Source organism: Harpia harpyja, chromosome 23 (assembly GCF_026419915.1).
Source record: "Harpia harpyja isolate bHarHar1 chromosome 23, bHarHar1 primary haplotype, whole genome shotgun sequence".
NCBI classification, from domain to species: Eukaryota; Metazoa; Chordata; class Aves; order Accipitriformes; family Accipitridae; genus Harpia; species Harpia harpyja.
Window position 1 is genome coordinate 9,851,637 of NC_068962.1, and position 27,002 is coordinate 9,878,638.

The 27,002-nt window shown below is 38.3% G+C and overlaps 1 protein-coding gene across 1 annotated transcript in view; it reads right to left on the reverse strand.

The window, feature by feature from the left end:
• The window catches only part of TMTC2 (transmembrane O-mannosyltransferase targeting cadherins 2), a 259,189-nt gene that overhangs the window by 36,428 nt on the left and 195,759 nt on the right, over window positions 1–27,002 (reverse strand). Inside the window, exon 9 of the mRNA XM_052774546.1 lies at window positions 9,352–9,433. Within this exon, the coding sequence (XP_052630506.1) occupies window positions 9,352–9,433 (82 nt within the window). The remainder of the gene's footprint in view (window positions 1–9,351; window positions 9,434–27,002) is intronic.

Here is a 27,002-nt window from a genome sequence, read left to right on the forward strand (position 1 = left end):
TTCTTTGCCTGGAACAATGTTGCTTTTTTTAATAGAATCTTCCACCTTTCTTGCTAGAGAGCGCAGAGCTGAGTGTAAATGTATAGCCAAGAGTTTTTAAAGACCTTTGGCAGCAGAGAATTGATTTGATACTTCCTTATCCTCTTAGTCATTTTTCCCTAAACTAAGATACCTAAGCATCAGAAATAGCATAAAAGCTGACACATTCTGTACCTACAGCCTTGTTCAAACTTACTTTTTCTTGCAAATCGTCAACAGTGGTTTTGAGTCTATATTTGACCAAAAATTTTGGAGGCAATACATGCAATCTACTGAAAAGTAAGATAAAAGTATATACCTAATTTAAACAACAACAAAAAATTTCCAGTTCCTAGGAGTTGAAAAAAACAACTTATTTTCATCTTCTGTCAAAATTTTAAACAAATATCCATCCAGAGATGAAAGCACACAGCTCTCTATCCTGTATAATTTTCTCTCTAAAATCATCACAAACATTTGTAAAGCATTTTGTTAAGACATGTACCAACACCAGCTTAAAAGCCATACACCTGAATTGGTAGTTCTGCTGCTTTATTGTAATATGAAAGGTATTAATTGGTTGGGATATGCCTGTGTGTAACAACCTTTTATGTTCAGAGCACAAAGGCATTAGTGCCTTCCTCTAGAATGGGCTCAACTATTCCCTACAGGCACTGTGAGCTTTTATTTTACTAGATAGAAGTGCAAGTTGCACCAATCTTTCTTTAATTGAAATGTCCTCTCGCTTTTGCTCACTGGCAAACATTCAAAGGTACTTTGTACCAGAACAGAGGAGGTTTCTGAAGTAGCTGATCTTGCTACTGCTGCTTTTGAAAAGAACCATATTGAATGTTCTCGGAGTGCTGTTGGTTCTGCACTTACTCAAACATCAATGACTCACGCTTACGTCCTGATATCTTTAGTAATCCAAGCAAAACTGAGTAAACTACCTTCTGAATAAGAAGGAAAAAAATTTCTAATCCCACCATAATAGGGAATAGTTAGCATTTGCTTCTTTTAATATACATTTGTCACCAAGTCTTCTGCATCTTATCCTCTTCAAAAGAGTTTTCTCCTTCCATGGCAGCAACTTAAACAACTATATTAACATGAAAAGTGGCTATATCAAGACCATAGACTCAACTGTCAAATCTGCTTATAATAAACTTCACTAGAAGTTCTTTCAGCACATTCAACATCGAGGATCTGAAGCTGAATATTTGTTGGTGCTTTCAAAGCATTTCAAGTTTCAACAGAAACCAGAATAGGAATCAGGTTCTGGCTGACCCAATGCATTGTGTCGTGTCTTTGAAGCACACAGCAAGGCTACAAGATCATGTCTTGAGAACTGAACTACATTCTCACTGGCATGAGCAGAACCATCACTGAAGTCACCATCAACTTCAACTATGCTGTAGCAATGCAGAGCAAAAGAGCAGATGCAACCAGAGATTTCTGAATGGAAAATTTCAATAGCATTCTGTGGAAGAAATGAGAGGAGAGACCTTGCCTCGGAGTTGATTTCCAAAGCTTTTCAGGTGATGAATCAATGTTGCAAGATGCCAAGTCAACAGACATGACCTAATGTAACTGTTTCCTTTAAGAGTTTCAAAACAGATTCATTGGCTGTGAATGAGCAGTTCCCAGAGCAAGGGAATGTTTGCTTAAAGAGCCTGCTTTGCAGGCCTGTTTAGACAATTTCTTGCTGAATGTGTGGGATGTGACAGGGGAAGCAAAGAGAACTTATACCAGGATCACCTAGATGGTAGCAGCATTTCAGTTTGTTTTGCTGCTCCTTGTATCCCATTCCATCTTCATCTACAGCTGTTCTCTGGCTTTCTTGCTGGAAGGGCTTTTGGGGAGGTTTATCCCCTCAGATGGTTCCCATGGAGAAAATTATTCCACGCAAATAAAATATATAGAAAGCCTACGCAAGTCAGTGGGTGCTGCAACATCAATATATGCACTGGCTTAGAAAAATCTTTTTTATTAACCTTTTTCTTTGCCTGAAAAACTTATCTGTTGCAGTTGTGTTAAATATACCATTGGATGTCATCCAGAGCACGACCAGAGATAAGAGAGAAAAAATTAAATTGCAAGCCTATGGGACTTGATGACTGAACTTGTGACCACATCTGGATCACTGGAAGCTCTCACTAAAACAGGAGATTAATAATGAAAACATATAATACAGAGGACCTCAAGTTTTACAAATACTAAGGAAGATTCTGGACCCTATGTCGTTCCCCAGACACCTGGTGATGTATAAGGTTTGGAAAAGTAAAATTTGGATGGGAAAGAACTATCCAGTTGCATTTTTGTAGCAAGTCCATGCTATGTCTTCAAAAATCCTCAGAATGAGATGGCATTCATGGGTCAAAACACATGATCATTAACAAAGAAGTCTCTGGGGTTCTTCATGCCACAGGCTCTTTCAGTTTCTGCAGAAACCCCAAATTATGGCAACATGAAAGAAGCATAAAGCCACATTTCTAGCCCTGTCTCTGATCTGCAATTTCTATACCACATCTCTCGAACAGTCTAGTATATTGTGCTGAGGAAGCAGAGTCAACCATGTATTAGAGATGTCAGAACGATTAGATTTAAGGATAAACTCAAGGGAAGAGCCAGAAACATAGAAGTTCCACAGCGTTTAGGGTCAGTGACCTAGCTTGTTTGGAAATACTCCACTGCATTCCACTTAAGTGATCGGTTCTAAAGGGAGTTTGGAATAAATAGTTACTATAGTGGTTTGTAATAACCTTCTTTTAATGTTGTGTGATAGCAGCAGCCCAGAGAGCAACAAAAAGGACTTGACAATTTATGTACGTATGCCTTTGTACTCTCATCGTTCACAGCTGCCAAGAAAACCGCAAACAAGACTTCAGATTAGTATATACTCCTGAATAGCTCAGTTTCTGGTATATTCTTGTTCGGTTTCATTTTGGAAGTAAGAAATACTGCCTGTGTTAATAGTAGCTGAAGGTTTTTTTAAATCAAAGTTATTGGAGAGAGTTCTGGGAGCAGAAAGGTCGGAAGCTTAATGAAGTCTTTCTGCAAGTCAGTTATATCTCTCTTCCTGTTTTGGGTCTAGGAATCCTGTCTTCCTAGAATTACAATCATTGATATTGGAGGAGGAGGTATAAGCCATAGTCCAAAGTCAGGATCTTAATTTGATGGCACTGTATGCTCAAGACAGAGAGACCCTTCCTCCAAAGACTGCATATGTTCTGTGAACATGTGTTATTTGAGTATAATAAACTTGTTTTATAGCTTCCCTACAAAATCATATATATTTAATGTCAGGATTTCCAAAAGACTTAAAATAGCAAAAACCCTTTCATTTGCTGAAAGGTTCATGAGTGCATATTGGGAAGGCTGGCAAAGTGACTTAGTGATGGACATACTACATCTGGTTGACTTTGACCCCATCACATCAAGGAATTTAATTCCTCAATACATAGTCAGCATGTAGCATCTGATGGTCCCAGTGGAGCAGATCCATGCACTCTGGTTTATTATCATGCGGCATATACTGCATTTAGCTAACCTGTCAGTCAGAAATGGACAATTCATTCACTGGAATTACAGACTGCGAAGTAAGTTTTATCCATTTCATTGACAAAGATAAAAACTGACCTTCCTATGGACTAGGGTGGCATTTCTTCCATCGGCATAAAAGTCTCTTGAAGAAATGAGTAAGACTTCATTATTAGGTCATGGTTGATGTTTCTCTTTCTTATAAATACAACTCTGACATTTTATTTTTCATTATTACACTGTTTTCTTCATAAGATCTTTTCCTTAAATATATGGGAGAAGAATAAAGCTTTCGTAGGCTGGTCTTCAGGCAATGAAGAACAAAGACACAAAGCTCCAGCACTGTGAACACTGTCACTACACAGAAATACATCACATCTAAGAAGAAACTGAATGCACATCTGCAAACATATGTAAATTCTCACACTCACTAACACATGTAAATGCATGACTTAAAGACTGAAAAAAATGGTGCTTGAAAATCCACTCCTATCATATTTCAATGAAATTTATTTTGAACATTAAACTCCAGCAGTTCCAATCCATTTTCAGGTTGGGACTTAGGAGTGTTAAAGCAGTCATCCTTTGAGGCAAGACAGACACAAAGTGCTCACAGACTCAGGTGGAAATTTAGGCATCAGAGGGCTAAAAGTCCTGTGCTGAAACAATGTTTAGAAAGACTTAGGATGAAAGTGAAAAAAATAAAATCAGCAGTTAACAAGTTAAACTTGTATAAAAAATCCAAATAATATGAGAAAAATCTATAAAAACAACTCCTAAATTATCACAAATTCAGAAGTGAAAGATAATGTAAAAAAAAAAAGTTAATGTTTGGGACCATGTTAATCTGTTCTTCCTTCAATGACAGCATAGCTAATACGCTTCGGTTTTACCTAATCTGACAGCGTGTTTTTCATTTTGTTTTATATCTGTAACTGGGAATGCACTGAAAAAGGCAGATGATCAATGTGAATTGCCTAATTAAGTGAATGCATAATTAATCTAATGAGAATAATCCATTTTTATAATGAAAAAGGAATCATTAAACAATTTAGAGTTATTAGAAACAATGTATTATTCAAAGGAAACTACTTTAAAAGGAGGTCTCAATGGTGATTAATAAAACAGAGTTAATTTGAACATCCTGTTGGGTTCTAGACTTCCCCATTCCAATTAAGCTGTTACAAATGTAAGGGAGGAGGGACCTCTGTACACACATTTATCTTGAGACCTCACTCCTCTTTTCTCTCTCTTTTTTTTTCTCACTCCATTTTCATTATGTTGGAGAGAGGTCACTATATGCACTTTAAGAGGCATGGTAGCAAAACCTATTTTAAGCAAACAAGTAAAATGAAACCTGCTTTATTGGTGGGTTTTTGGTTTTGCTTTAAAACAGCAAATTATAAAGGAAGTAAGACAGTTTTGGAGATAAAACATTTGCATGACTTAAATTTCACTGTAGATTTATGGGTTGGTTGGTTGGTTTGCTTGTTTAAGTGAAATCTAGTGCAGAAAGCCTTCAACAAGCTCCTCAACTACACTGCATCCTACTAGCCATCTGAATGAAAAGATACTGAAGAATTTATTTTTGTTTCTTTTCAAACAGAAGAGCACTTAAGTATTTCACTGTTTGAAATTCATCTCATCTCTGTGCACTGACAAATTTTATGCAAAATCTTTCTTCAGCTTCTCCTGAGATAGGCTCAGTGCAGACAGAAATAGGAGATCTTTACTTCCTTTGTGGGTGGTCAATACTCTATCCAAAACGAAACAATCTCTGGGCCATAATGGCACTGGTCTGACCTGGCTGAACATTCCTATGTTTGGCACATTTGTTAACAAATTTGACTTACTGACTCTTTAGATTCCAACATGTTGTTAAAATGTTTATACAAAATTCCTTTGGACTTGATTAGTTCATAGGTATATCTCTGTGGTTTCTCAGACTGACACTGGGATTCATCCCACCTGACCATAGGCATTTAATCAAAGCAACTAGGTTAGAAAGAGTCCCCTCTATGGTCAATGGAGATAATTTCAATTACATCATCTGTGATGACAGAAGCCACCAAGGTCTTGCAGGATCCAAAATGGCACACTTGAATTAAATGTTCAAAGTAAAGTGGGATACATGAAAGCCCATTTATAGGCTGATAGATATGATGTGGGCAAGATATGCATTTTGAAGAAAACTTTCCCAGAGAAAACAAAGAAGGAAATTAAAAAATAAATACGCATTTATTAGGTTCAACTTGGTTTAATCAAAACTGTTCACTTTAAGTCTTCTTTAAAAAATGCGTATTAAAAATATCCAATTAAAAGCCTCAAACTTTATAGGAGCATTTAAATCCAGTATCTGAGATAATCTCCTCCAGTGTTTTAGTTTAAAAACTTGCAGGTTGTGCCAAAACCAATATTTTCATTGCCAGAGAATTAAAAAGAATTTAAAAATTGTACTGGTGCTTCTGCACTCATTCTGCTGCCATTTTTTCTTCTTCCTGATTCATGTGCATTTTCCCTCTTTCATCTGTTAGGTGTTTCTGGTAGTGTACAGTGTACCTGAGTATACCCATCTACCTAGATGTACCTAGATCACCCATCAAGACTCACATATTCATAAGACAATGGTTTTGCACAAAGTTCAGATGTTCAGATAACTGGCATATGAGAACGGAAAAAGGAGAACAGGGGAAAAGAAGGGGAACAGAAAGGGGAAAGAAGGGGAACAGAAGGGGAAAACAAGGGGAAATTGTGGACAGGTGAGCAGCTGCCTGCATTTCAGCCTGAGAGGGGACAGCCACCCTCTCTGGTCACTAGAGTAAAAGCCACTTCCCTTATGCTCAATGAAGTGGCATGTCAGCAGTGGGCAGGGATTTATACCTCTTCAGCTTTTCCACTAGTTCTCCCTTCAGACATCTCCAAGCATAATGGCTTTGAGAAACACTGCTTTAAACCTAAATCCACTGAAATCCAAAGCCAGCAAATTGCCTATACAAAACTAATTATAACACTAGCTCAATCAGAGAAATGTGCTGTGGTGGTATTATCCAAGGAGCAACCATGAAACTGTTCACCTCTCTCCGAATTTTCATGTGATCAAATAAGCTGAGTCCTGCACCAAATCGTATCTAAGAATAGCTTTGGCTTAAGTCTTGAATTAAAGCACATTTGTATTATAATGTAAGCCTCTTAAAAGACACAGTATATTGACAGTTTTTCCTGATAGCTCCAAAAAAAGTCCAAAAGGTTAGAAGTCAAAAAGAACATCTGCACAACCTGGGAGCACAAATTATAAGTGTGTGCATCCATGTGCACTTGGAAGAAAATCTTCAGTCCATTTATTCCGGCTACACCATCAACACACTGTTGTGTCCCAGCTGACCACTCTTTTCATTTGGCTGTTCCGTGAGGTATGTGGTTTTTTAGGGCTGATGCCAACTATTTTATTCTCTGTTCCAACATCTTCATGCTGAGCAAAAAAGTAATCTCTAAGATTTACATGCAAAATACGGATGTATTTCCCCATAGTATAACACTTGGCATATAGGATATAGACTGTACCTGTGACAAGGTGCTAAAACAAATTAATGAGATGTAGACATAAAGCTTAAAGTGTTCACTAGGGACCCCTGTGTAATACTTGGAATGTTCCTGTGACATACACTATAGAATCCTGATCAATACAAGAAATAGGTGGAAGGGAAAAGGGGAAGAAAGGGAAAAAGAAAGGAAGGGAAAAGGGAAAGAAAGCAAGCAAGGATAATTTATTTCCAATTTTACAAAGTTCTGTGCCTGAAGTGACAAGCTTTTGAGATCACCTGTACAACATAGACATATAAGCCAAACAGAAGTAAACCATATCTTTCTCATAGCTACTTTGATATAAACATGGAGTAACATCACTGAATTTGGTGAGGTCATCAGAAGTTATACAATCAAAAGAAAAGGTTTCACCTGCATTCAGCAGAGCTCTCTGCGTATAATACTCCAGGACAGAGACCTAGTGACTGGTATAGAGAACCTCCTTGTGTCTACAGCCCTTCAGCATCACATTTTACTACGCTGGTATTCCAAACACCGACTAAATTTTGCCTCTCACTCCTAATCTGCTGAGCAGGATCTCACTTCTGTTGCAATAATGGCCTCTGCACAAGGACACAGAAACCACTTTTTGAACCTGTGACACAAAAAAGGAAAGATTTGCTAAAGTTTTTAGGGAATAATCTTAATTAAGAAACAATGCACCTTTTTAGTATTGCAGTCTGGTAATGAAGAAGTGAATACATCAGAGATGAATGACGATTTGAATAGCCTTGCTTTTAGTTTATAGGGCACTTGAAAATGACACAGAGGAAATGAATATTGCACAAAAAGACAGGCAAGTTGATGATGTAATGAGAAAGAAAAAGAAAAAAGTCTAGACCGGTAATAAAATATACACAATCATAACTTCAATTGCTGGGATGGACTGTTGAGACCTACCTTTGAATTCGTATGGAAATAAGATTTCCTAATAACTCAGGACAGATTTCTTAATAACAAAGGCTAGAAGGAGCTTGAGTAGGATTTCAAGAAACAATCTGCTGCAACTTTTCTTCATTATCTTGAGATATCAACTATACCTATATCCAACTGAAATAATGGAACTTATGTGCACAAATACCCCTATCAGATTTACCTGTACAAGCATAAATGAAAGACAAGGTCACTAACTGTATGATCCATAATGCGAAATAATGCAACACTGGGCTACATTTATTTAAATACCATGACATGTTCTAAGTAATAATGTATGCATTGATTCCAGGAATCTAACATACAGAATTTTACACCGTATAGGACCAAACAGAAATACAATGTGTGAGCAATTCAGGCAAAGATCACACAAAGTAAAAACATGGTTATTATGTGAGATTAATTTTCCCTTTTGGCCACTAATTTTTATTTTACATTTACCAGTTAGACTCAAAAGAGGAAATTAAAACAATATACAAAGATATATATAGTATGCTTGTGGTTCCCTACCTTCTTCCTTAAGTAAGATGAAATTTATTACTTCTCTCTGTGTTTTCCAATAGGGCCTACATAGCTTGCTTTTTTAGATTTGTCTATTATCAGCTTTAAAATGCAGTTAAGAATTAGTCCATAAAGTTAAATATTTTTGGTTCCTCGGGACTAATCACATCTGGAAATATTTTTTGCACATCTAGCAAAAACAATCCAAAGTTATAAAGATACCTTCAAATTAACTGTGTGCTTTATGCACATGCATGGCTTAGTATGACAAAGATACAGCCAACTTGTCAAAACCTTTTGTAATACTTATCCATTTCAAGCCATGAAGATGCTGGGAGGGAGGTAGATGTAAGGCCCATAAGTCTTCAACAAAAAGCAGACACTTCGATATATAGAGCTCATGCACACTGAAGTATAACTTCTAGTTGCCCACCCACCGGGAGCCAGCGAAGTTAGGCCAAAACTGTTAATAATAATATTCCAGGCCATGAAACTTTGACATATGGCAATAGTCACCTTTTTTTTTTCTTTCCCAGAGAGGCAGCAATACTAAAATTCCTCTCACAGGAGGAAAGCTATGCAAAACATGAAAATCTTCACCTCTCCCTCTGCAGTGATTAACAAATTGAAATGGAGATGAAGTTATACATGGTAGATTAGTTTCTTTCCCTTTAAAGAAGATATTTTGCCAGTAGCACTTTTCAAATCCTTAATCACTCAGAGAGATTAACAGCAAGCCTGGAATATGTGTGGAAACCCTATCTATCCGAAACGTACCATAATGCATGTAGCAGTTTCCTTTGGTAGGATCCAGCTGAATAGCCTTCACGAAGTACTTTTCCGCCTCACTCTTGCGTCCCTTAAAAAAAAAAAAAAAAAAAGAGGGAGGGGGGAAATTATTTTAACAGTGTATCACCATGGAGCGATCATGTACAGTTACAATTTCCAAATTCCAGGCACTAGAGAAAAACAACTACTATTATCACTAGACTTAACCTAAGTAAATATGAATATTTAAGTGTTGCATTAAGTTTTGTGGTCAGCTACTTTATGCTGCAGATCTCCAGACTGAGGAAGAAATGTGTCCAACATCGTCAATGTCCAAGAAGTAAGGAAGTGGTAGAAATGTATTGCAAAAAATATTGTAAAGGGCTTTGGGTGAATATCAAGCTCCATGTTATTCTTCTGGACAGGCATCAGGATGAGCATTACACAGACCCAAGCTAAAATCAGAAGGGAAGGTAGGAAGGAGCTTTAGTCATGCTCTTAAAGAGGGGGGAGGGGGGAAAGGAAAAAACATGGTTTGGTTCTATGAAATAACAAAATCATAGAATATCTCAAGTTGGAAGGGACCCATAAGGATCATTCAGCCCAACTCCCTGCTCCTCGCAGGACTACCCGAAAGTAAACCATATGACTAAGAGCATCATCCAGATGCTCCTTGAACTCTGACAGGCTTGGTGCCATGACCACTTCCCTGAGGAGACTGTTCTAGCAACCGACCACCCTCTCAGTGAAGAACCTTTTCCTAATGTCCAGTCTGAACTTCCCCTGATGCAGCTTCATTCCATTTCCTCATGTCCTAAATAATGTTATATACACAGCCAACAGCAAAGTCACCACAAACGAAGGTATATAAATAGAAAACATTTTGGATTTTAATGTGGGAAATAAAATAATAGAAAATATTTCTGATTTTAATATGGGAAGTAAGATGTCATCAGAAATCAGTTCTGTCAACCATAAAACATAACTGAAATAGAAAAGGTAATTTTTGAAGACAATGGTCAACAGTATGACAAAACAGTCAGAAAAAACCAAAACAACAGAAATGACAGTAAAAAGAACAGACATGTTTTAAACCACAGGTTTTCTTATCACTGAAATCACCAAGCCACTGAAGTTGCATTATGGTAGACAAGTGCCAGAGCAGATCTATTAGTGGTCATTACTCTTTTTGTGAAGAAAACAGTGATATTGGATTAGCCTAGTCTGGTACTCAAACACAAATCACCATCAGCTATTCAGTAAGATACCTGTGACCTGTTTATCCCTATCCCCATGAAATGAGTTGCTGCGGTTTGTATTATAAAATATAAGGCCTCCAGAATAAAGAACAGTTAAGCTTAACCACTGTGGAAGAAAGGCATTGTGGTCTGCACCTCTCAAGGTCGCCTTGAGTGTTATTTCACAGATATAAGCATATAGGCTTTCTGAAGTTTTGTGGTCTGGAAACAGACATTGCATACATCCTGCACTATCCCACAAGTTAACACAGGAATAATAACGAGGTCTGTTCACGATTACAGCTGCTCCAGATCTCAGTATTTCCCTCGAGGGCCTCAGAGACAATAAAATAGAGAGAGAAAGAAGTTGTGCAGCACACCAAGAACTATATCAAGACCAGGTTCCATCAAAACCAACACAGAGGCCATATTTCCAAGAGATCATCCTGGCAGAGATACAAGCCTGCTTATCATTTACAATATTCCAGTTTCACAAAATGAATGTTCATTGGAGGTAAGAGTTTAGCCTTATTATTTATTAAACTTTCTTTGGTAAACCCATACACCCTAAAACCATATCCTCATGGCACAAGGCTCCTGTTGACCAAATGGTGCAACTACATGACAAAGTACACTTTCTTATACCTCTCATCCCTGTTGCATTAAAAAAAAACAAACCAAAACAAACAACCCCCCCCCCCAGAAAAACCATATGACTGCATCAAAAGAAGCATGACCAGCAGGTCGAGGGAGGAGACTCTCCCCCTCTACTTGGCTCTCATGAGACCCCACCTGCAGTACTGCACTCAGCTCTGGGGCCCCCGGCATAAGGACAGGGACTGTTGGAGCGAGTCCAGAGGAGGGCCACGAAGATCGCTGGAGGGCTGGAGCACCTCTCCTGTGAAGACAGGCTGAGAGAGTTGGGGTTGCTCAGCCTGGAGACAAGAAGGCTCCAGGGACACCTTATGACACCCTTCCAGTACCTTAAAGGTTCCAGTGCTTAAAGGGGGCCTACAAGAAAGCCAGAGAGGGACTTTCTACAAGGGCATGTAGTGATAGGACTAGGGGTAATGGTTTTTAACTGAAAGAGGGTAGATTTAGATTAGATGTGAGGAAGAAGTTCTTCGCTGTGAGGGTGGTGAGGCACTGGAGCAGGTTGCCCAGAGAGGTTGTGGCTGCCCCATCCCTGGCAGTGTTCAAGGCCAGGCTGGATGGGGCTTTGAGCAACCTGGTCTAGTGGAAGGTGTCCCTGCCCATGGCGGGGGGGTTGGAACTAGATGATCTTTACATCCCGTCCAACCCAAACCATTCTATGTAGCCCAGACTGATTTTTCCTCATCTACTCGTACAGTAAAGACACATCCACAGATTAAATGCAATTTCTTTTTTTTAAATAGCATACAACCATAGTTGAGAAGAAAAAGTGAAGGAGAAAATAATCTCCAATTGAAAACACAACATACAATTGGGTCAGTATAAAATAATCATTCAAATTAAAATAATTGGGGGAGGGGGGGCAGCAGGCGTGTGATAATTAATTACTAAATTTTGCACTTTTGACTCCAAGGTTGGCATTCTTAGTCTGGCAAAAGTTACCATGACATATCCAAGTCCAGCCTTGAGGCTTCAAAATAACAGGCACCAAGCATATGTATCACCAATACACAATTAACATCTACAGATTTTGCATCATTGCTTTTTTTAACAGACTAACATCATTAGTTTTAGCTGGCTGCTCTCTGTGTCTATTTCTAGAACATAAAAGGACAGTTCACTGAATACAGTCACAAAATACGTAGCTTCTGCCTACAAAACTATGACTACAAGGCCACAAACATTTGTCAAACATGATTAATTTTCATTTACTGGGATCACCAAAAATACATGACTGCTCCACTCTTTTTGGCACTTTCCAAATGGCATATTGCACTCAAGTTCAGGCCAGTCAGGAGACCTGGAGTACATAATGATGACAGGTGCCAGCATACATAGCATCAAAGGAATGACTGTGCTATTAACAGGCTCAAATACTCATTAACAGATAAAGGGGAGAAAAATATTATATCACCCAAGACATAAAATGATCTGAATACAAAAGATCAGGACAGTTCCATTTGTTCATGTTGGCCATCATTTCCATATATACACATTTGTCAAAAATTAAAAAAAAAAAGAATAAATGCATTTTCTTGCAGAATGGCATTCTGAGGAACCTTGCATCACACCATCTAAAATGTCCCCTTTGGTGCCATCTGTCTGCTGCTAAAATGTCAATACCTCAGCATAGATTTAATACACATAATTTTTGCATCAAATGATACAAAATCCAATCACTTGACAGAATCAGGCTGTTTCACTCTTAAAATTTAGCATTTATCAGCTTTTTTCAACTATCCAACGTACACCTCAAGTACCATAACAGAATGTACACAGAGTGTAGTTAGATTAAGACGGTGACCCCTGTCATTGTCCCTTGTTATGTTTTCAGCATTAAAAAAAACACATGGCATAAGGGAATAAAATTCTAACTTTTAAAGAAAATCCAAAGAATTGTTTAAACAGCTGAAAAATACTGATTTGGGGCAGGAAGGCATTTTGTGTGCGTGTTCACTGTTACGTGTATTGACCCATACAAATGCAGGCATTGAGAGCCACTGGAAACCTCCCAATTTCTAGCAGCAGGGTGTGCAGTTGTATATGCACAACCACATGCTTTGGCAATTTTACAAAGCAAAAAATATAAGTTTACAACTGCATGATAGCAGACTTATTTGAAGGATAAAAAAGTTATTCATAAGATTTTAATGGAAGGGTTTGACGGCTCTGAGGATTAATAATGGGATACAAAATACCTTTTACTTGCTGGTCACCAGTTCACATCCAGGCCAGGTCGGTAGCTAATGAAAAGGTGCTATCTGACAGCTACTGGTTTGCTCAGGAGAAATGAGTGGGTGGTCCTAGCCCAAGCCCTAATGGGGATCCTCTGCACAGACGCACTGGCATATTTATGACTTTTCAGTGCAGAGACCAACGAGACAGAATCATAAAACAATGAATGGCAATCTCATTGCTGGGGAAAAAAAAAACCCAACATAACGAAGACACTTTAATAATTGATTTGGAAGACTGCTGATATTTGCCTTACTGGACCTGGATCTTATTCTAAAGCCTATAGTGAGGACAAACTTTCAGCAGTTTTCCATTAATAAAGAAAACTTCATTCCCGCCCCCCAGCCCACCCCAGCCCGTGCCTAAATAAAGATGAATTGCCCATGATTACCACCTTCCAGCAAAACCAGTGAAAGGTAACTGACACATGGCTCTTATAACATAGCACACTGGTTGTCCTGGCTTTCAGAAACACCCCACTCTCCACAAATCACGCAGACTTCAAATCAGAATGGCTGGCTGCTTGCAGCTCTGGAAGCCAAACAGGTAATTGTTCAAATAGAAATTCAGGAGCTTGATTTTTAAGACCAGTTCTTTGTAGAAGTTGACCGCAAGGGGTTTTCTGTTTGGTTGGTTGCTTCTTCCCTAGAGACCAGGGCAAAGGATCTGACCTTGCTAATACAGTCAGACATACTGCTTAACTGGGCTTTCCTACAAAAGACTGTTATGATCACCATGACAAATGAAAGAGAGCTAACTATGGGCAGTTGATACATTAGTAGAAGATCCTGTATTTAGCCTTAAAATATTAAAAAAATGAGGACAAAACTACCATTTTTACATCCACCCCAATTTTTTTTCTCACTCTGCTGGCAAACTGTGCCAAATTCATGTTGAGGCAGCTGTTGTACTTCAGGCTGCTGGAGGCCCAAGGACCCTAAGATGCTAGTAAAATTGGAAAAGATTAATACAGCTGAGCAGCTCTGAATAACCCTCTTGTGGAAACTATGATGACACAGTGGCAACCAGCAAGGTGGTTCAACAAATTAGGTGGTCTCTGCAATTTAAACCAACTTTATATTTTGTAAATATTCATCATTCTTGAAAGTGTGTAAGGGTTTAACCAGTAAAGCAGAGACTTCACTCTTCAATATGGTTTTACCAGCTTTAACTGGTAATAATGTGATTGCATAAGTAACTCAATTTGTGTCACAAATGTAGTTGACTGTCATTCCCTGCATCTGCTCAATTTTTTTTGGCAAGCATTCATGTTTTTAATAAAACAAATTGAATTATGAACAGATTTCTTAATGGAAGATTGATTAAACTGCGGACACTGAATACAGAAAAAATGATTATTTTACATATTTCCTTCTTCCTCTCTAGGACATTTTAAAGTCACAGAGAGACTACATAAGGATGGTAAAAACGTCTGAACTGAACCTGTGACTTCATTTCACGTTTCTTTAAGTTACTGCAGACCTGCATATCTGCTTCATAACCAGTTCCTTCTGCCTTACAAAAGCTGTGACAGGACAGGCAAAAGACAATTTAAATGGCATGATACTGAGTAAATTAGTGATAAAGTCTTCAAAAGTTTTTACATAGCTGGACTAAGGAAACAGGAACTAGAGAGTTGCATCTTACAATGAGGTCACCGACACACGCGAGGTCCCCATCCCTTCTCTAAATAGTAATACTTAAGAAACAACTTTAGTATTTAGTAGCTAAATGGATTCTTCTTTTCCCCCCATTTTGCTTTTAGTTCTACAACTCTTCCTTCTTCACTCTAAATTACAACGTGAATATCTTGCACTATAATTTGTATGTGAAACGCTAGTCCCACTGAAATACATAGGACTTGCATTATTTACATCAAAGGTCCAAAATTTATCTCAGTCTCCATACCTTCTGTGCAGCAAAGAGGTAAATCTTGCCTCTTTATCTCATCTTTATTATAATAAAATAAAAACACCTGAACATGGCAGAGAAGCAATGACTTCTAAAGGTTAACATCTGGCCCAGAAAAACACACACGAGGCAAGATTTGTAACAAGAAGTGATTTGTAATAAGAAGTGCTATATATTTCATTAGAAAAACAAATAGTTGTGGGGGGAGGGATTTACAGTCATGCAAAGCCCTTCTTTGCCCAACTAATATCAGTGGGCTTGTAAAAGATGCTATCTTTTCAAACAAAGTTTTCCTCTCTCATATCCTTAGATGATCACAGTGAGAAACAGAGTACTGTTATTAGTACTGATCCTCTCAAGTTTTGGCTCTCTAGTAACTTCAAGAACATGAGAATATTTCTCTGGTGTAGCATATTAATCTCAGTGTATGGGAGCAAGAACTGGATTACTCTGGAGGAAATTAGGGTATAAATCTGTGTCTACTAATCCACAATAATTCACCATAAACTAATCTTTACCTTGCAGTAAATGAGGCAATTTTCTCATTGTCCAGCGTGACACATTTACATAGCCTTGGCCCTGAGGTCATGACTGATGCTCTCCTTCCCAGTCATTTCACTGGACCAGGTCCTCACGTGCACATAAGTCTATGCATACTGCTTGTGTAATCCAGTAACTTACTTTTAGGAATAAGCCTTGGTAGGATCAATAAAATGCAATGTTTTGTTTTAGTTTAATCCTCTATTTGCACCTTAGGTGGTTGGCTTCCATCTAAATATATCATGTTAGCCCTCCTTCAACCACAGGTGGGTTTTCGTTGACTAAAAATCCATCTACTAGCCTGACTGAGATTCTTCTCAAGTTGATGTGATTTTTCTATGAGTCAAGGTTATTTTAGAGAGTAATAACATAAACTGTGTTCTTGAGTCTACATCTACAGGGATAATTAATGGCATGATAACCAGACACCTGAGATTTAAGCACTGCCCATTGACTTTGGTGGGAATCCAGTGGAGCTTCAGCATTTTTGAATCTGACACCACTGCTTATACACAGATTTAGGAATTTAAAGCACAGGTCATAACTTTACTGGCTTGGGGCATGATTCAGAGCCTTTAAGGTGACATTTTCTTCAAGTAAAGCAGCATGTATCTGATTAATCAATAATATATTAGAGCTATTTGACATCCATTTTCTTGTTTTATACATTTCATATCACAAAAAGCATTCTTGTTTTATTAGAGTATTCAAAATGATATAGGAAAGAAATACAGGCATAGGATTTTTTGTTGTTGTTGTTGAAATTTGTTGTTGTTTTGTTTGGGTTTTTTTTAAAAGATATACCTATTTTTTCATCTTTCTTTTGGGGCAACTTGAAGTCTAAAAGGAATTTACCTCATCTTACGTCACTGTTAGCACCAAGAAAGATTGTGTATAGTCTTAAGTAAACTTTTAAAGAACAGCTTTCATTCCACACCTTGTGATTTATTTACTGTCTAGACCTATATTGAAATGTTCACCTCGGTCATTAAGGTTTAGATTATTTTATATCAAGAATATGTAATGAAATGTTAAGTAAATTTCCATGTTAGGCACTTTTTTCCATTCAGTCTTAAGCTACATTTTTTATTTTCTGATAAAGTACTGTATTAATATCTACTCATATTTCACTGGCCAGTAATAAGAATATAAATTTACTATCTCCACATACTGTTTTCACTGAGTCCTATGAATTTCTTCTAAGCTAAATTTGGCCTATATCATGCATTTTTCTATGATTACGGACAAAATTACTGCACACAGAGTAATTACAGGTGACTAGCGGCTATATTCAACCATGTAGCAAACCAAAAAGATCTCTTTCTTTCATGAAAGCAGTTCATCCTGTGTCAGTGATGTTTTCTATAACAAGCTTTAAATTTATGTTAAGTAAAGCGAGAAGTTTAGGGCTCCCCTTTTCCTGTCTACAGGAAGTTAGAAACAAGATACAGAAGATGAGATCCCTTAAGGAGGTTAGTGAGGGGTTATGTGCCTAAATACCTGCTCCAGAGTCATTTACCAACTAGTTAGGCGGATATGTTATGTTTAAATGAAAATACTCTGTTTTACAATTAATTCTGTTACATTTGGCATGCAGCCAAGCATATGTCCTAAGGGGACTGAAAAGTATATCTATGGATGCAATACTTATGGCATGTGGCCAGCCTCAGAAGAAATACAAGCTCAATAGATGTCAGCTATTGAAACTTCTGTAGTTCGGAAATCCTGACATTCAGCCCGGAGGTGTTAATGCTCCAGATACATCAGATAACCAAACCTTACAAAACTAGGGCTTGTGGTTCTGAAGTCAATAAACATGACTTTCCACATTGAAGAGGGAAACCCACCCCTCCCACCCCACCCCTACAAGCAAATTGCTTGTAAACTGGAAACAAAAATGAAAACAACTTCTGACATTTTGCAAATTTCAGAACTAAATGCAAACTTTGTGCTTGGATCAGTTTTAACCCTCAAGGGATTTTAAGTGGCAAGAAAAATCATAGTGTCTGTGTCAGACTCCAAAGACAAACTGAATACATGACAGAAAAGTAGCAGTGGCTATTGCTTAGCTTAACTCGATTTCTTAGGGAGGGTCTTCTCAAGGACTCAATGTCATTTATATGCTGTTGTGATGGGAGTTTAACTGAAATATCTGATTTTCATTAAAAAATTCTTCCTAGAGGCAGTACTAACAGCCAAGGGATTTAGTCTCCCAAAATGAAATATCTAACAGCTTTGCTGATCTAATTAGATTGACCCATTCAGAAAATGTCTTTTCATAAATTAAAGATTTCTGTATGTGTAGGCATTTATTTATCATTCCCAAAAGAAGTATTACTAAAAATATTTTTTGTTTCTTTTAAAGGAATTGATTACTGAAAGAAGGGATTAACTGTTCTAGAAAAACATACCTAAATTTAACATATATAGCATTTCAATTGCTATGTCTTAAAACCAGTCATGATTCTTTTGACATCGGACCTGTTCTACCTCATCCCTGCTTTCTTCCAATTTGTGTAAATCTAGAGAGACAGAAAAAGAGCAGCAATCAACCAGTGACACAAAAAATGACAATATGACAGAATTGTCCAACAGAAATGCAAGTTTCCTTTCTGTGCTGGAACAGCAGCAGCAAGCAATTACAGATTTAGTAAATGTTGAATTAGTCTATTCATTATTGCACTGGTTTCCCTTTTTCCCCTGCTGTCCCATTTCTTTCTGTTCTTCCTACCTTCCATTTATTTCTATGTTGCCATTTATTTATATTTGTTTTGAAATGACTTTCAAGGACTACACCAATTACTGAATACAGTAGGGTATTTGATAGTGGCATTCTGAGTAATTTCACAACTAACCAAAAATGGCAGGATACCTCTCTGGCCTTCTGTTTGTCAGGAACATAAGCAACAAACAACTGCAGGCAAAAATACGGCCACCCACTGAGGAGGGAGTATTCTGAAACTTAAAAAAAGTATTTAACTTCAATGCTGATACTTGAATGTCACAATCCTGTTTCTTTTATTTTAATCCAAAACACTGCCAGCCTCTATCATGTTTATGTCTGCATTCTCCCCATCCCCCTTTGGAAAAAACATTTTAAAATAAAATATTTTAGATTTTAGGGAATCTTCTAGGGTGATTATTACCGAGTTTAATATGGTTTGGAGCTGTAACACAGAAATTTTATGAGGCAAAGTAAATTTTTCTTACAGCACTTTGGGTGATTTTCCAAGCCAGTAAAAAATAGGAGATTAACAGCACTGTGTGGTGCCGTGTAAAATGCAAGAAAACACTGTGCAATTTTTTCCAAAGAAATATAGCAAAGCCTGTAATTCCTAGATGCAACACGCTAAATGTTACAATATGGGGCTGTCCCTAAGTACTTTAGCAATTATAGGCACTACTGCAAGCTATGAGGGGTGGTTTGTGGGCTCAAGTTCACTCAAAACAGATAAAACAAAACATCAAAACAGATTTATTTATAATTGAAATAAAGCTTCTCAGACTAGCATGCTACTATAACAACCATCTACTGCCTGATGGCAGAGAGGCCAGTCATTAGGAGGGAGGGTTTCTTAGTCTTCTCTTTAGGAAGACTAAAGTGAGAAGAGGAAAAAAATTTAAAAGCCTTGCTTATAACCAATTTTTTTTTAGCATGATCGCCAACCCTTTCTCTTCTAGAAGGTCTGCTCATAAAATGGAAGATGAATTACAGCACATGCTCAAGGCCTCACCAGGCACTGTCATTTTTGACAGACTCATTTTTATCTTAGAACTGGGAGCCTTGCAATTTTAAAGCCTTTTACAAAAATTATGCTTTTCTTTATATATAAATTACCTGAGCAAGGGATGAGGCTCAGATGCTGTGGTACCAAGCTCCTGTGCTACCAGATTGGCTAGGTCAGCTAACATGTCACATCATTGACAAATAAATTTCTCAAGTAATTCATGCAGCTTAACGAGTTGAAGATATGAAAAGCACATAATGCTAAAGCACTGCAGTCCTAAACAGCTACATGTTCTTTCTGAAAAAATAATAAAAAAAAAGAAAAAGCACAAACTTAAGCCCCAGACAACTGGCTATTTTCCAATTATTCTACTAGCTGAGCTACTAATCATGCTTTTCAACCACTAAATTATGCTTTTCTAATATATTTTCAGGAAAATTGTAGCTTAGTGAGCTGTAATTTTTAGGTATGAACATATAACATTACCCAATATAGTGGTTATGAAATACTTGTAACTTATGATATCAGGTAAAAAGACTGTAAATTCATTAGCTATTCCTTTGGAGCTCTTAAGTTGGTCTGTTTTTTTCTGCATATACAGCAGCACGCCTAAGTTCACCTGGCATTTCTTGTATCCCAAGAAAGCTAACAAGCATCAAGACAAATATTTGCATTAAAATAAAAACAGAGAGAATTGTTTTAGTACTAATAAGTAATTTTTTACTCCAAAGGTTTTATTGCATGCAAATTAGAACTACACCACTTACGTATTTCAAGAATCAATAACAAATTAACAGCTATTTTTGGTTTGGTTTCTGTTTGTTTCTTTGTTTTGGTGTGTGTCATTGTAAATTACAGTTATTACAAGCTGAACAGCATTTTCTGAGTTTTATGAATGTATCTTTAAAGATTTTCAGGAAGCAAACCTTACTGAGAATAATTTTGTGCAGAAATGCCATGTTTAGTATTTAAAATTATTATTGATGGATAAGAGTTTGTCACCAGCAGGTTTTCAGGGGTAGGGAAGGGAAGCTTGTTTTATTTGGATTTTTATTTCACTTTTTACTTTATTGGGTTACTTTGGTTTTGCATCTTTCCATATTCCCAGAAACACATGCAAAAATTTGTGTAGGCTTTGGAGAAGAAAATATTATTTCTTGAGGTTTGTCTAATCACCTGTCAAAGACTGGGCTTGTAACACTCTATACTTTCAATTTTCACATACTTATAAACTCAGAAAAAATAATGTCCTTTCTCAAGAATTCTCCTGTTCTTGAATAAATACATTTTTAACTGTTCATTAAAACATTTCTAGAAGTAAACAAACAAACTACTTATTAACACCCACAGAGGTTGTCAGTGATGTTCATCTCCGAAGAGAATGTTGAACAGAAATAACAAAACATCGTGTTGTCTTCTGAAGACTTTTTCTGGAACATATGGAAACTTATGAATGAAATAATTTACAAATTGTATGTGCTTTTATTGAGCATATTTTATTCAGCATTGGTGCAGCCTCACCCTGAGTACTGTGTGCAGTTCTGGGCCCCATGATTTAAGAAGGATGTTCAGGTCCTTGAATGCGTCCAGAGGAGGACAAGAAAGCTGGTGGCAGGGCTGGACGGCATGTCCTGTGAGGAGCGGCTGAGGACGTTGGGTTTGTCTAGTTTGGAGAGAAGGAGGCTGAGGGGCGACCTCCTTGCTCTCTGCAGCTTCCCGAGGAGGGGACGTGGGGAGGGAGGTGCTGAGCTCTTCTCCCTGGGGTCCAGGGATGGGACACATGGGAATGGTTCAAACCTGTGCCAGACGAGGTTTAGGCTAGACACTAGGAAGCATTTCTTTACTGAGAGGGTGGTCAAACCCTGGAACAGGCTTCCTAGAGAGGTGGTCGGTGCCCCAAGCCTGTCAGTGTTTAAGAGGCATTTGGACAGTGCCCTTAATAACATGTTTTAACTTTTGGTCAGCCCTGAATTGGTCAGGCAGCTGGACTAGATGATCGTTGTAGGTCCCTTACAACTGAAATTATTCTATTCTATATACAAAACCAAAAGAATCAGCACAAGTAAAATTAAATAGCATAGATTATGCTTTTGCTTACTATTGTTCATTTCACCTCTCACAAAATGCAAGTTTAAGATTTAAATTGCCCTTTGGAAGAGTAGTGACATTAGCTCTGCGCAAATAGGAAACTAGTAAAATCAACCTGAGATGATGACATCAATTAGTATCTGTCACTTGCAGCATGACTGTAATAATTTTAAATTTATCACAGTAGATGTATTGTAATTTACCTTCTTTATAGTTTTACATGCCACTCATGACCTTGCAAAAGGTAAGTCATTCTGGTAGAAGCTAATCCTTCTCTAAAATCTCTTTTCAGTAAGAGAGGATAATAGGTGTTAATATTAAATACATGTCTGTACCTCGACTTTGATTCAAAACACTGCATTTTAGTAAACTGGAACAAGCTTCAGCATCAAAATAAAGGCAGGCATATAGAATCATAGAACGATTCATGTTGGAAGAGTCCTTGAATATCATCCTGTCCAATCCCCTGCTCAAAGTAGAGTTAACATTTTTTTTTAGATCAGATTGCTTATGAAGGTTATTGGTCACGTTGGAAATAATAATAAAAAAAAACCCAACTCAAACTTATTTTTCATTGTTAAGCTAATAAACTCATCTAGTATATGGTGCCTTTATTTTAAGTGTGCTGTAGAACTCAGTATTGAAATAAAAAAGAAAAAGAAAAGGCACAGGTCATTGTGGATTTAGAAAACATGCAGAGTTCCTAGTTTGCATTTGACAGAACCAAGGCCAGACAACATGTCCTGGTTTCAGCTGGGATAGAGTTAACTGTCTTCCTAGTAGCTGGTACAGTGCTATGTTTTGAGTTCAGAGCGAAGAATGTTGATAACACTGATGTTTTCAGTTGTTGCTCAGTAGTGTTTAGACTAATGTCAAGGATTTTTCAGCTTCTCATGCCCAGCCAGTGAGAAAGCTGGAGGGGCACAAGAAGTTGGCACAGGACACAGCCAGGGCACCTGACCCAAACTGGCCAACGGGGTATTCCATACCATGTGACGTCCCATCCAGTACAGAAACGGGGAAGTGGGGGGCAGGGATTCGCCGCTCGGGGGACTGGCTGGGCGTCAGTCGGCGGGTGGTGAGCAATTGCACTGCGCATCATTTGTACATTCCAATCCTTTCATTATTGCTGTTGTCATTTTATTAGTGTTATCATTATCATTATTAGTTTCTTCTTTTCTGTTCTATTAAACCGTTCTTATCTCAACCCACGGGTTTTGCTTCTTTTCCCGATTTTCTCCCCCATCCCACTGGGTGGGGGGGAGTGAGTGAGCGGCTGCGTGGTGTTTAGTTGCTGGCTGGGGTTAAACCACAACACAACATGAACAAAATAAACAGTTTACACTCTAGAATGCTCATTTGTCTCTATGTCCCCATTGATGAAACTCTGAAAAGCTTTTGCTGAAAGTTGGAAAAGGATAGTCTGCTGTAACTAGTAAGCAATTTTGCAAATCTCTAGTCTACACACTGGGCATAGTCACCCTCACTGTTCCTTATGCGAAGGCAAAGAAAACAGAAGGTACAAGAAGGAGGTCCAGGTATCCAGACTGGCACTAAGGGATTAAATGAAGCGTGTGGTAAATGGAGTTAAATGAAGTTTGTGGTGAATGGAGTTAAATCCAGTTGGTGGCCGGTCACAAGTGGTGTTCCCCAGGGCTCAGTATTGGGGCCCGTTCTGTTTAATATCTTTATCAAGGATCTGGACGAGGGGATCGAGTGCACCCTCAGTAAGTTTGCAGATGCCACCAAGTTGGGTGGGAGTGTTGATCTGCTCGAGGGCAGGAAGACTCTACAGAGGGATCTGGACAGGCTGGATCGATGGGCCAAGGCCAGCTGTATGAGGTTCAACAAGGCTCCGTGCTGGGTCCTGCACCTGGGTCACAACAACCCCATGCAACACTACAGCCTTGGGGAAGAGTGGCTGGAAAGCTGTCCATCGGAAAAGGACCTGGGGGTGTTGGTCAACAGCCAGCTGAGTATGAGCCAGCAGTGTGCCCAGGTGGCCAAGAAGGCCAACGGCATCCTGGCCTGTATCAGAACTAGTGTGGCCAGCAGGAGCAGGGCAGTGATCGTCCCCCTGTACTCGGCACTGGTGAGGCCGCACTTCGAATCCTGTGTTCAGTTTTGGGCCCCTCATGACAAGAAAGACACAGAGGTGCTGGAGCATGTTCAAAGAAGAGCAACAAAGCTGGAGAAAGGTCTAGAGCACAAGTCTTATGAAGAGCGGCTGAGGGATCTGGGGTTGTTTAGCCTGGAGAAAAGGAGGCTGAGGGGAGACCTTATCGCTCTCTACAACTACCTGAAAGGGGGTTGTAGGGAGGTGGGGGGCCAGCCTCTTTTCCCAAGTAACAAGTGACAGGACAAGAGGAAATGGCCTCAAGTTGCACCAGGGGAGGTTTAGGTTGGATATTAGGAAAAATTTCTTCACCGAAAGGGTTGTTGAGCATTGGAACAGGCTGCCCAGGGAAGTGGTTGAGTCACCATCTCTGGAGGTATTTAAAGGATGCGTAGCAGTGGCACTTAGGGACATGGTTTAGTAGTGGACTTGGCAGTGCTAGGTTAACAGTCGGACTCAATGCTCTTAAGGGTCTTTTCCAAGCTAAATGATTATATGATCTTATGATTCTATGATTCTATGTCATGCTGCTTTTAGTAAGCATTAATACTGGCAACAGGTTTGAGGAGGCAGAAAAGCTGGGGTTAAACTTAAGCCACTTCGTTGGATTTTAAGTCAGGAAGTAAAACATAGCTGAATTTGTGAACTTTACAGGATTGACTTTACTGCTAGGGGGTTTTATACTAGAATTGCCTTTGGCTGGTACTTAGGAACTTGTCTGAAACCTTCCTCCTCTCCTCCCTCACCCCCCAATTTCACTGACAGAGAAAAATTTTCTATCTATATTAGCACCCACTTCCACCCTTCACTTCATCAACCATCTCACATTTCTCTCCTGGAAAAGAGAGACAAAGAAGTGTTATCAATCATTTTGTCTCAGCACTTATAGTCAGAAACAGGCTTGTAAAAATTCTGAAGGTTTGGTTCCAACAGATATGGGGAAAGAAGCCTCTAAAATGTCTCTTCTCTAACATCTGAAAACTAACTGAAGTAGGCTTTTCTTTCTCCTAAATATACAGGCTGTGAGAAAATGATCATGAGCCTAGGTAGCAAAGTTTACCAGAAGAATAAATCACAGTGGTACCTCAAGTTAGGTATGGGCTGAAACAGCAATGCCAAAGGGAGCAGCTCTAATGCTATTGAATCCCAAGGAAAGCTATGCAGACTTCCAGGAAGCATGTCAGTTACGGCAATCATATATTTGCGATGGGAACTAATACTAGTACAATTCAGTATACTAGAAACTAGACAAAATTCATTTAATGTGAATCACTGAGCAGATGCTAGGCTGCAAAACTGACTAAGGATAAGTGACCAACATGGAGACAAAAATCCATATTCTACTGCCAAATCTCTACATCATCCATTTTCCTGCTGAATGTCTTTTCAAACTTTGTAGCTGAAAGAATTAAATGAAATAAATGCCAAATTTCAACAGATCAAAGGTGAATGAACTTTTTTTTTTCATGAATGACATAACCACCTGAAAAATTTTCTGACATCTCTACTTTTTCATCAACATGTTGTCTTGTTATGTGTTTATGAAGTCCTATGTCACTACAAGCCAACAGGACATCAGCATCATCTTTTCAGCTTATGCTGCTGTTAATAGAATGGACATGAACCCTATCTGTACATACTGCCATGAATATGAGAAGAAGCAACAGTAATAAAAGAAAAAAGTGTCAGGAGATGGTAACAAACAAACACGATGATAATAGACTACAATTTGGCACAGAGCAAGTATAGGTAAGCAAGTGTGCGTTGGGAAGGATAGGCAGAGTATTTTATTGCCTATCACAGTGCAGTATTCAGTGTTCAAAGTTGTATACAGCTCCTGTCCTTTTTGCTCATGAGACACATTCTTCCACAAATATAGTTCAGATCCTCAAGGCACAATCCACCCCACATGTATCTTGCGTTTATATCCCTGGAGAAGAGTAAAAAGTTCAATTCTATTATAAGGATTTGCATACATTTTTCATCACTTCCTTCCCAAAGTTGGGGTATGCCACTAATGTTTAATCCTACACCTGAACTTTCATAATGAGGGGACAAAATGAAAAATTTCTTTTTAGTGGCTCACAATTTTTGTACAGAGTTATGGGATTTGGGGATTTTGTTATTTTGAAGAAAACTGTGAGACCTTGTTTCCCAGAACAACTGCAAGACTTTCCCTAGCAGACCTCGTATTTCATATACTCAGCAGTTCACAAAATGTACAAAATTAACCAGAGGAGTACTGGGGTACAGGGGTATGTGTGGAATAGAAAAGAAGAAAAAAAAAGAAAAAGGAAAAAAAAAATTAATTTTAATTGAGAAAACTCTTTCCCCAAAGCAATTCCAATAACTTAGAACTTTTGTGTCAAAGATCTGCTGAGAAGAAACCAGTAACACTGACTTTCTCCTATTATGCTTAGGTGCAAGATATGAAGATACCTGCCAGAAAAGCAAGGTAAATGAGGAAATTTTGCTGTATAACCTACTTGCAGTTCTGTCCCAGAGGAAGGTAATCAGCGAGTGCATGTATTTGTCAATATCCAAGAAATTTTAACTGTAAGTGGAAACTGTAGCAAAAAGCTTCCTTTCCAGGGCCTGGAACTGACAGGCAGTGGGGATATAACACAACGATCTTAACTTCCATTACAAGCTAAAAAAATCCCATCCAGGTAGTTTTTAATCAAACTCTGTATCTGACATTACGTGATAACACTGAACAATTTTTAAGTCTTTCTGATTATGTTGTCACTTGTTACTCATATAGAAAACTTCTGTTCTAATTTCTCCCCCTTTTTCCAAATTCAGATACTTTTAGCAGCAATGGATCTACTGAAATTAATTATGAATATTTTTCTTCACTGGATCTCTACCTGTGTCCAAGGACATTTTCTGCTTGAAGACTGGACAAGGCATAAGCAAGGTCAGAGTAAAAGCTTATAGCTAGGTGAAAAGTTGAGGAAGATATTCAGACTGGGGCATAAGGATTGAAGAGCCATACAAAGGCTTATCAGTAGAGCATAGAAAGGAAATACGAAACCGCTGGGGTGAACAATGAAAGTAAATGTAGAAGAGATAAACAGGAAAGACGATATGATCAGAAAAATAGGAATGAGAAATGGAAAATAAGTGAAAGGCAGTTTTAAAACATAA